Here is a 12,260-nt window from a genome sequence, read left to right on the forward strand (position 1 = left end):
ATTCTATGGCATTTGTTCACTCAGGGTTAGTATTATTACTGCACTATACTATACTGTGTATCATCTACTCCACTTCCTTAGTCATGTTCCTTTATTATGTGTCATTTTAATCTTAACTTATCCACTTTACCATAATCATTAATTTTGTTAATGTTACATCAGTACCTGCACATACCAGAAGTGAAACATTAATATATTCTTTAAACATGATGAATTAATGTAAAGTTGTATGATTATCTTACTGAAAAAGTATCTATCAATTTATCAACCTCACAATATGAACAGAATGAGTAACATGAGATTTGTTGAGCAGATCAATGTGTAATGAATAATTTGAGAACTGTTAGTGTACAGTACAAAGGTATGTGATTAAGCCAGTAACCTGCTCACTTTATTACTAAATGATGTTATACAAAAAGTTTAAAGTCTGTACTAACTGACTTTACTCTCACATCCACCTTTGACTTCCAACATTGCAGTAGAAAGTCACACAGCTTAAGGGTGATGGTCCTCAGGTAGTTTGGAGGTGTTGCACTCTCTTGGAAAGCTTTGTAAATCAAAGCAAAACTGATCAATGTGATGAATGTAGTGGGATTTTTTTTCTCAACTTTTTTCGGATGAATTGTTCAATGTAATTAATAATATTCCAGTGAATTATCGAAGTTCTATGCATTAACAACTGTGACTGTGACCTCCTCGTTTTCACTTCATTGATTTACTTTTGTGTATATGTGTTGAATTGTCATAAATATATGTAATTTAAAATGTAGATCCACTGATTTAAAGTTTTTGTCTTTAATAATGGATAATACAGTCAAGTGGGAATAGCACAAACGTTCAGTATGATGTTTTAAAATGTAGCCACTATCCCAGTATTCATATGATGCTTGCTTTTAATGTATTGTAATAAGTGTAATAATTGTTTATTGTTTGGTGATGATGGATCATATTCACTGATCACTGTCTTCTGCCTCTCCCCCACAGCTCTATAGAGCCAACGGTGCCTCATCCTCTTCCCACGAGCTGGGAGATGTGAGGTGCTAGAGTTGAGGCTGCTGCTACTTACTATCACCTCCTCACACTCTTACCATACATCAGTACCACAACAAATACCTTATCTCTGCTGAGTACCACGGTGTCTTCAGTCATTGTTGTGTCATCCTTCCCACGTACTCGCGTCATAATGCCGAATGCAATGTAATTTTAGTCGTGACTGTGGCGACTGGGCTGGTTGTTTTTCAAGTCTTCCCCGAGTCTCTGAGATAAATCTGATGGAACAAATGAAGGGGTTTATCTTTGAATATATTGTGTGTGTGAATCTTATCATAATATGAGATTCTGAAGATGGGTCTTTGTTTTTACTATCAATACTACAGGAAATTGTTTACCAGTTCAAACATCACTAAGGCTCAGGCAAGCCCATAATGTGACCTTCAACAGGTTATAGTTGACCAAGACTGGTTAAACAGATCCATGAAGGATATTTTTTCTAATGTTGATGTTTTAATGTACAGTAGAGGTGATGTAAGGTATAGGTAGAGTATTTACACACATTAACCTTACTGATGACTCCAGCATCAAGAAGTCACACAAGCAAGGGATGGGTTACTTACTGAAGCACCTGGACCCCAATACCCTCTAAATGCTCAAGACTCAGTTTGTGCATGATCTATGACATAATATGCAGGTTCCTGGATATACAGTATAGAAAAGTAACCTTACATGATGACTATGAATGTGTATAATATTCACTAAATAACATTAATCATATGCATAAGATTATTATCATAAATTGCAGAATCATGACACTGGTGTTGGAAATAGTATTTTTAGTGCTAGTGAAGGGGTAGACTGCAACATTAGTGTGTAGTCGGCATCACCTACAAGGAAAACTTGTGCTCAAGAAATCACAATATATTTCAGTATATTTCTGATCAAGAGAAGCATGTACTGAGTGATTTTTTTTTTGTGTTTAATACTTGAGACTTTGGACATGTTCTGTGTTGTGTGGTTTATGATAAGTATAGTGTGTATGTGACTGTTTTGATTCTGAAATAGAATTTTTGCAATGGAAGTTGTGACAATAATGATGTGTGTAGATTTTTGCATGCTCTATGGTTACTTCTCTTAGTGGAAGAACCATAATATTAGGATATGGTTGTCAAGAGATTGGGTACTCGATTTTACAAAAATCAGTTTTCTTATTGCTTTCATCGGTGATAGAAGTGTGTCAAGACTTCTGTGGTGTTCAACTTTTAATAACTAAAGTTAAGTACAAGAAGAATGCCCAGGAGGAAGCTAGTATAAATTTTGTGTGTGTGCCATTGACAAATGATCTATTTTACTAGAGTAATGTAGGCACCTTGATTCTCCCCTGGAAGATATTTTTTTTGAAGATGTCATATTATCAAAATTTGTAATTTTGTCAAAGCATGTTGTCCTTCTGTGAATTACGTATTTTGTTTTTATTTAGACTTATTGCATGAATATGTACAGTCTGTAGATGTGAGCTAAATTACTGTGTAGTGGACACAACTGTGGATTTTTATCCATTATAAATAGTTGATCAAATTTTTGATAGGCATTTCCTTTATCAAATCTTGTTCAAAAAGTTAAATAGGTATGACCTTTCCAGTACTAAGTTACATGGTTTAACATCATTGGGAAGTAATTTGTGAAAACTATCACCATCATTTGGTACAGTAACAGGTCTTACTGTAAATTTCATTCAAATTAACACTGTCTCTTCCTGGATAGGCTGAAAATATCTCAGCTAGGTAATACCTGTGTAATCTTTTCATTCGAACAATGAAGTTCCCAGTTATGTCTTGAAAGTATATCATGAGTGGCATCTTATCTGATCATATGTATTTATTATATTAATTAATGTTGAGTTAATGTTTTCATATCTAAGATTATTGGTGAAGGATACTTGTGAAAGTCTCGGGTACAAAATTAAGTCAGTCTGTAATGAGCACACAAGCCGTGTCTGCTATGTTACCGGTAACTGTACACTTCAATAGTCTGGACATGAAGCTAAAGGTAGATATTCTCCTTTAAAAGAGATTTCTGTATAGCTGGTGGGGAGTGGAAACTGTTACCAATTTTTTCACAGCATATTATTTTACTTTTATCATCATCAAATCAATTTACTTGTCAATTTAATTATTTTTTACTTCTCAAACTCACCAGCAGCAAGTACTGATCTTACAATTAAGCTGATTGTAGTGTTTTGGTAATCAACATTACACTCATGATAACCTGAATATTATTTTCAACACAGCAAGAACTAAAGAAAATAACACTGCTAGTTTTTGACTACCATTTCAACCCATGTAATAAGTCATGTTTACTGTGAACGGAAAAAGGAAGCTATGATGCAGATAAGGAAACAATTATGAGATTCTGTCACTTGAAATTACACTTACCATTAAGAGGTATTGTAGTACAGTATTTGAATTTTAACTCTTCTTCATATGTTCTAAATCTAAATACTGTAGTTGAAAGAGTTATTGATCAGAATTGTATGATGTAGAAGTTAATGTAAACATCTGGTAATAGAAATACACTGCACTCTATCCTCTTTGCCACCTTTTGGTTTACTAATAGGTTAGGGGGTCAATCAGTTCTCTACTGTACAGTGTTATATAATTGACTATAGAGTAACTTTTTTCATCCATTTTTTTACTCCAAGTCATTCCCTGCGACACTAAGGGATGGCTAAAGTATGGAGCAAACACAGACTCTTCCTTCATTTATTTTCATTCAATCATTCATTCCTATTGCTGTAACAAATTATGGTATTTCTACTATGGTATAGTATATAGTGCTGTACCCATTTCACAACATACTGTACTTAAATAATTGCAATCGAATCCTTAGCAAATCAAGCTGGCAATGACAGTAAATAATCCTGATTTAGTCATGTTATTTCAGTCACAAATTCAAAAGATAACTCAAATTTTGATAAAAGTTTTGGGCATCACATATTCCAGTTACAGTACAGTACTTTTGCTATAAACACAGGATTGAAACTTCAGCCATGTTTGTAGTTTATGGGACATTGGTTTCTTTATTTTGGTAGTGATATTGGTGCATTTCTAGTACAGGTAGTGGCAGTGATAATACCTGTACCTGTAGTAGTAGTATTGCTATTGGTAGTGTAGTACAATAGTGGTAGTGACATTAGCAGCAGTGCTGATATAAAGCAAGTGCTGGTATTCTATATTAAATCTTTAGCTCTTCTGTTTATAATGTGTACATTTATTTATTAATTTTGTTTTTGTTGATTGGTACTTAGAACTTTTCGGATTGTACTATAATGAATAGTTTTCAGTACTTTGCTAGCACACTACAAGGTTTGAGTCATATGCCAATCTTGTTTTGTTCTCTAGTCACTTCTCTTATATCAATATGATGTGATTTTCTCATCACCTGATGGTAGCCTCATGCCTTAGTACATGACTCCACCTCAGAAAACCCCAGAACTCTCAACTCCTGGTCACACCAAAGCTGTCAACTTAGGCCTGACCAGGAGTTGACAACTGTGGTCTGATTACATGATGACAGTGCTGTATTGAGGCTCACCTCACCTGCTTGTGCTTTCTTATATCTATACGTAGTTCTTTTGATCAAAGCTGAAAAAGTAAAAGATTTAATCACTCAAGAAATTAATATGCTGAATATGTTATGATTCAATCATTGTTTATAAATATACGAGAAGTGTGTTTTTTTATCAATTCACGAGCACTACACTGCATTACAGCTCCCAGTCATTTTTCCTCTTCATAAACACAGTAACCATGGTAACAAACTTGTACAACTCCTTCACCTCTTATTCTTGGACTCATCATTGTATAAGCAATACATGTATTGTAAATTCCCAATCTCAGCAGATACATTAAAATATACAGTAATATTTTTTACTGGATTCCCACATTACGAGAAACTGCTGTGAAGGTAACACCAGTAAGACACCAAACTCTTTTGGGAAAGATATTTTTGGAAATTTTGCATTCCTCCATGTCGGCATATCACTTTGAGTGTACATTTATAAAGCTGAATTCTGAAAAACTTCATATCATTACTTAATACCCTAGATATGAGCCTTCCTACATTAAGACGTTTACTGTACTTGAGCTTGTGGTGAGAGTCATGTTAGGGATATTAACAAATGAAGATGAGATTTGATAATATAGCCATATGTATTCTGATTCCAACACTTAGATATGAGGAGGAAATGGTATATCTTCAGTATATAAAAGCAGCAAGAGATCATCTTTTTAGTTCTTCCAGTCTCGAAAGTGGTGAATGCATAATGTTCATGTAAATAGTCGCTCTGATTTTGCAATTTAATTAATATCGGTCTTTATTCATTCACTATGTAGACAAACACAGATGTAGTGATAGTGATACTCCTTCACTCTACAAATACCTAATCAATTATTGTACCTGGTGCATTTTAGTTCATACAGTATTTAATTAATTTAATTTGCAGATATGCAGATACCTCTAGCTTTTATATTCCTAGATGAGGACAAAGAGAATGTACTAGTTGCATGTTTATCCACTCACTTGCAACATTATGAGTGTGTGTTGGTTGTGGTTTCTTTACTCTTTAGTAACTGTGTGTATATAAAAGCAGCATGTGTTCCCTACTGTGTTTGCCTGTTGTGTGACAGTTCAGTATAGAGAACGGCAGGAAGCATTGCCCACTGCACAGTGGCGTCACCTAATGTATAGGAGTGTTGTGTTCTTCCCTAATCACAAATGCCAAGGAAACTGGTGCTATTTACTTTGTATAGTAAGCACAAAGGTTTACAGAATTGAGCATTTTAAGTGCACATAACACATGTTGTAGGACTCGTCAGAGATAAATATATAAATACAGTATATATAATGTAACGATTTATAGTTAATTACTGCAGCAACCTTAGAAGACTAAACTATTTGTACAATTGTAAATACTAATAGTGTAACACCTGTTTGCATTATGAGTGAAGTATTATAGAGAGAATTTGCACATTTTGTATTAACTTTTACAAAAAATATAGAAGCACTTAAGTCCTTACTCTGTGTCTTGAACACTTTGTCTTTGTTTGAGTTCATTTGTTTCTTTCTTTGCAGCCTTTGCAAATGCAACACATATTGTACATCATTTAAGTAAGGTTGCCCCTTGTGTGTAGAGGGTTTTATTTCTCAAAATATCTTGTACAGTATTATAATTATAATTTGCACTGTTTGAACATATGGTCATATGATTTTTTTTATTTGCTTATCTCCTCTGGGTTGTAAATATTGTATGCAGTTCCTCTTTATATTGATCATGTAACATGGTTTTCTAATTTATCTCACTACTAACTATGTTGTGAGTAAATAAATTTTGTATGGTATGTCAAGAAATTAATTTTAATTTTATGATTTGCTTCACATGAATATATTTTTAATGTCTTGAAGTAACTAGAAGCTTTCTTTAGCTATTGCTGTAAATGTATTGTTAATGAGTATAATTCTTAAATAAACATACTGTGTTTTCTGTACATCCATCTCCACCCTCATTTCTTCCTTTTTTTCCTTAATTGTAATACAGTACAATACCTTTGATTTTCCTCACTAACCTTCATTGGTTCTCTCTCATCAATAAGTCTTCTCCTGACCTGCTTATCTGACCCTGCAATCCTTTTGTGAATACAGTACTGTATATACAAGATATGAATGTATTTCTTAATACTTAAATAAGATGTCACAGTACAGTATTTAATTTTAAATAATAATTTGGTGGAATAATGACATAAATCACTGTGCATGCCTATTGATTATAGAGAATTTAAAAAAAAATTGGAATGTAAAATTGCTATACAGGTATGTTCGTAGTTCATGTGTATGACATAATGATTACAATATAGACATTTATAAACAGGATATATTTGCCTTCTTCATTGTTTACTTGGAGACCAGCACAGCTGATTTACAGGCATTATTTGCATAACTAGTCACTTTCTGACTCCATCTACCTCTTACAGGGAATTCCCTGTTAACAAATGCAACTATATAAACCACAGATATAGCCTTGCTTGCATTACCAGAAAATGTTTAAGAGTAGGTCTTGTAATTTATTTTATTCTACATTGTACAATTCTTTTATTAAATATTTAAGATTAATTTCAAGATAAGAAATGTATATCATATATTTTCAAAGATAGTATATGGTGAGTTGTTTCTTCGTCTTGTTATATGTTTTATAAGATGATCTGTCATAACTTTACTCAAAATACCAACATTTGGAGTACTGCAGCATAAGGTGACATATCACCCATCATTATCAAAGCTGAACGGGTCCAAATTATCATTTTAGCAACTAAAAGGTCCCTTCCAGGTACCTGTGGTTGGCCCTTCTGCTCCCTTTTTATTGATATTGGTAAATTAGATACCCCACTTGGCATTAGGGCACACTATGCTCTCATGCTGGTCATTTTGAGGTGCAGCAGTTCAGGGTTCCATTTGCTAGTACAGGTACTGTATATGTGGAAGGTCCCCACTAGCCACATAAGGTAACCCTTGTGAGCATTACCTAACTCTTAGTAACTCTCCAGAAATCTATATTGAAAAGTAATAGCATCTTACCCTATACAGTACTGAGAAGTAGTAGAATACTTGGAAAACTGGACTTATTTGGTCTCCTCTGGTCACATGTACGGTAACTGCCCTAGTTTCTCCGCTAGGTGTAAGTGGCAGACCCAATGAGCTACCAGTTAAACATTGTTCACGTCCCCTCATTTTTCTCAGTAGGCATTAGTGAGTCTGCCTGTAGGTCCTGGGTGGAGATGGTAAAATACACTCACACTGAGCATCACTGCCATGGCTGGCGGCACTGTGCCGTCTGGCTCCTACAAACAGTGTGGGCAGTGAGACACAGTACACACCCTTTGCTCTTAGTACCCACAGTTGTTACCACAAAATCCTTTTATGGACATTTAGTATTCCGAGTGTATATGCTTACAATGGATGCAGTTAGTCTGTATTCTACTTTTTAGCCAGCTAGTAGATTGTATCATTAGAATTTATTTTCCAAGCATATGTCGGAGTCTTTTTAAATACAAGCTATAGTTGAAGACCTGTGTCTTTCAAGAGAACATGTAGATATTTGGTCTTGAAAGCATCTACTGATTAATTGTTTGTACATATGACAGACTATATATATATCCTTGATTACTGTGTGATGTGTTCAACCAGAATCAAAAAAATTTATGAACTTGCGCCCGGAATGTGTAGAAGCAGAAGGGTCCGTCTTGTTACACTGCCATGTATAGCATAATGTTTGGTTTACCTGTTCACATTGTCAGTATTCTTTATACTAAAATGGCTACAAGTGTGGCAAGCATATACTGTATAGTGGAGGCATAATCGGTATACATAAAAAGGAAGTGGTGTATGTGTACTGTACTAGCAAACTGATCTACACATAAAGGGGATGTAGATATGTGTTTAAGGAGAAAGTGAACTCCACATCAGGGGAGGTGGGATGCATGAATTTTATCCTAGGAAGATGCTAAAACAAAGATTGGGTTGATAATTTAGGAACAGATAAAATGTGGTTTACAAGTGTGAGTGTACTGTATATAGGGGGAAGGTGTTTTGGTCTACTTGTTAAGAAAGTGCATACATACAATACAGTCGTTCACATAAGAAGGGTAAAGGGAAGTCACTGACGGTTGATCAAGGACCAAAATTATTATTATTTGAGTTGGTGGTCCACAAAGTAAACAAACAATTTTTTATCAGGATATTTGTTTAAAAGTGTGAGGTGGGAATTGTTTAGTTGGGCTTTCTCATCAGTATAACAATATAATGTGTATCTCAAATGGGTATGGGGAGAATTCTTGGACAGTCAACAGTGTCTGCTTGACCTGTCAGAAAATGTATCTAATTTTTCATGTTTATTGTGTTTATGTTACTCATTATCTGCTCCTTAGAGCATTATTCTGTGAGAACCAAGACTAACTACTTTCACATCTTTGAAACTGTACAGCAAATAATACCATTACTTATGCCTTAGTCTGGATACAACAGTACATATTGGTTTACCTTTAAGCTTAATTGAACTTGTCCTCAGACAACAAAGAAGCACAACATAGGTTAGAATAGAATGAACTAAACAAGATACTTTGTTGTTTATGTAACTTGTGTATGTTTTTGCAGTTTTTTAAGGTAGATATGTGCATAACATTTATATTTCACTGAATATTGATTTATAGGAATTTAATTTGTCATTATTGTATCATATACATATTTAAAGTCTCAAAAGATGTTCATAAATGCAAAGAGTGACTAGTAGTTGCTCTCAAATGTTGGACAACAACATAGGAAAGTTCAACTGTTTAATTAGCTATCTAGGATTACAGAAATTGTTGTAAATGTGTAATTGTAAATTTTGAGCCTGACAATCTTGGGAATAAAGATTTCCTCAGTCTATGTGACTGTCACTGCAGTGAAGCTCACCAAGTTTTTATCAACAGTGAGAGAATCCTTCAATGAATTTGTGTAAATAATGAATTCCAGAATTATAATAAGATTTTCTGTATAATACAAGTTAAAAAAAAATTACAGACAAATTTTCTAACTTGAAAATGAATTATTCTGTGACATGTGAGAGGTGAATTAAAGTACACTACGTACAGTATTTAGGACTGCCACTCGCAACAAAACTCACGATTTCCATTCCTCAAGGAATTACCTCATTCTATACAGGATTAATGCAATCATATGTCCTTCATATGTACACTGTAAGGGTAATTATTTAGATTTGAATATTAATCTTTGAATTTGATTTCTGTTATTCATACTTTGAGTAAGGTAGACACATAGTTGATAAAACTTGATTAGACAATGCACTGTAATCTTTTAGAAAGAGGTTGCCTTCATGGAGAGGATGGCTGTCTGATCCCACACTGTATGGTCTTAACATCTTTAGGGTGAAAAAACAAAACAAACAGAGCTTCCTATCTTTTGTTTATTCCAAGGCAACAAGGACAAGAGTGTGAGAGCTCTCTTGTTTTCATTTTCCTCTGGACGTGAAGATATTAATTCTACAGTACTGTACCATTAGTGATTTGGGATTTATGTATGAACTCACTCACTCACAAGGTAAGAGTCTTGAAAGGAATTTAATCCCTTTTGATGTTAGAGGATAAAGTTATTAAAACACTCCAAAGATAAAGCTACAGGGGGCAACATCTTATCTCTTTATTCTATTTTGTTGATTTTTGTGTTATTGTTCTTATGTGATCATTCATGTTGTTCATACTGTACCAGAAATACTTTATTATTCATTTCCTCTTTTCCTAATTGTTAATTTGTGCTCTACCTACAGTACGTGTTAATGGGCTCTTTGATCCACATGCTGATCTGTTAGGTGGCATCAAACTGAGGAATGAATGTTGGAGAACTGCTAAAATCGAGTCCTGTAACTGAATAGCAAATTTATTTGATTTGCCAAATTTTAAAAAATAAATTCATTGAAAAATGGGATTTTCCAAGGAATTTATTTTATTTTTCACGTGGTGAATATTTTTATTATTACGTATTATTATTATTATTATTATTATTATTTTATTTTAATTCTGTACAATATTGCATTTTGTTCTAAATAGAAAATTTGTCTGTAGCAATACTGTACGGTACTTATTAGATTTTTAAGCCATTTTTCCAGTTATGAGAATTACAAAAATCTGGAATTCTTTAATAAAAAAATAACATGAAATCATGATCAGTGAGTTACAGTACTTCAGCCTCTCCTATAAGGGTTTATATTATACAGTACTGTATAAGGGGTTTCAGTAAGTAGTTGTAATGTGTTAATACTGTATGTCTGGACAATTTACTTTAATTAAAAAAAGCTGTTGATACATTTAACTGATACTTAAAAAAAATAATAATTCCAATCCTGTACATGACAAAAATTGGAACATGTAATAACTGCAAAATTTTATTGCTTGATATTCGGAAATAAATTTAAAAAAGAAAAATGTTAAGAGAATGCACCAACACTTTCAGTTTTTGGAAGATAAGTTTCAAGTGCAGTACTTTTTTCTTTTTCAGTTAGCCTTTCCTGACACACAGCACCATGGATCAATTAGCTGTGGGTAAGTTACTTTTTTCCACAATTTACTGAAACCCCTGTGCATAGTAGTAGGGGTCACACACCTGGTCAGTAGTAGAGGTAATAACACCTGGTCAGTAGTAGAGGTAATAACACCTGGTCAGTAGTAGAGGTAATAACACCTGGTCAGTAGTAGAGGTAATAACACCAGGTCAGTAGTAGAGGTAATAACACCTGGTCAGTAGTAGAGGTAATAAGACAACTGGCCAGTAGTAAAGGTAATAACACACCTGGTCAGTAGTAGAGGTAATAACACACCTGGTCAGTAGTAGAGGTAATAACACACCTGGTCAGTAGTAGAGGTAATAACACCTGGTCAATAGTGGAGGTAGAACACACCTGGTCAGTTGTAGAGGTAATAACACCTGGTCAGTAGTAAGTAATAACACCTGGTCAGTCGTAGAGTAATAATAACACACCTGGTTAGTAGTGGAGGTAGAACACCTGGTCAGTAGTAGAGTAATAACTTACACCTGGTCAGTAGTAGAGGTAATACTTACACACACAGTCGGTAGTAGAGAGTAATAACACACCTGGTTAGTAGTGGAGTAAGAACACCCTGGTCAGTAGTAGAGGTAATAACACACCTGGTTAACAGTGGAGAGTAGAACACCTGGTCAGTAGTAGAGGTAATAAACACACCTGGTCAGTGATAGAGTAATAACACACCTGGTCAGTAGTAGAGTAATAACACACCTGAATTCAGTAGTAGAGGTAATAAACACACCTGTGGTCAGTAGTAGAGGTAATAACACCTGGTCAGTAGTAGAGGTAATAACACACCTGGTCAGTAATAGAGGTAATAACACACCTGGTCAGTAGTAGAGGTAATAACACACCTGGTCAGTAGTAGAGGTAATAACACACCTGGTCAGTAGTAGAGGAAATAACACCTGGTCAGTAGTAGAGGTAATAACACACCTGGTCAGTAGTAGAGGTAATAACACACCTGGTCAGTAGTAGAGGTAATAACACACCTGGTCAGTAGTAGAGGTAATAACACACCTGGTCAGTAGTAGAGTAATAACACACCTGGTCGGTAGAGTAATAACACACCTGTCAGTAGTAGACACACCTGGTCAGTAGTAGGGTAATAACACAC

The 12,260-nt window shown here is 34.4% G+C and overlaps 1 protein-coding gene across 1 annotated transcript in view; it reads left to right on the plus strand.

Annotated features, from left to right (window-relative positions):
* Positions 1-9,469, plus strand: part of LOC121871988 (solute carrier family 35 member F1-like) — a 68,898-nt gene extending 59,429 nt beyond the window's left edge. The window contains exon 10 of the mRNA XM_042374608.1: positions 985-9,469. Coding sequence (XP_042230542.1) covers positions 985-1,044 — 60 coding nt within the window. The 3' untranslated portion in view covers positions 1,045-9,469. The remainder of the gene's footprint in view (positions 1-984) is intronic.
* Positions 9,470-12,260: the final 2,791 nt, after the last annotated feature.

The sequence above is a fragment of the Homarus americanus genome, unplaced genomic scaffold, assembly GCF_018991925.1.
Source record: "Homarus americanus isolate GMGI-L3 unplaced genomic scaffold, GMGI_Hamer_2.0 scaffold51476, whole genome shotgun sequence".
Taxonomy (NCBI): Eukaryota; Metazoa; Arthropoda; class Malacostraca; order Decapoda; family Nephropidae; genus Homarus; species Homarus americanus.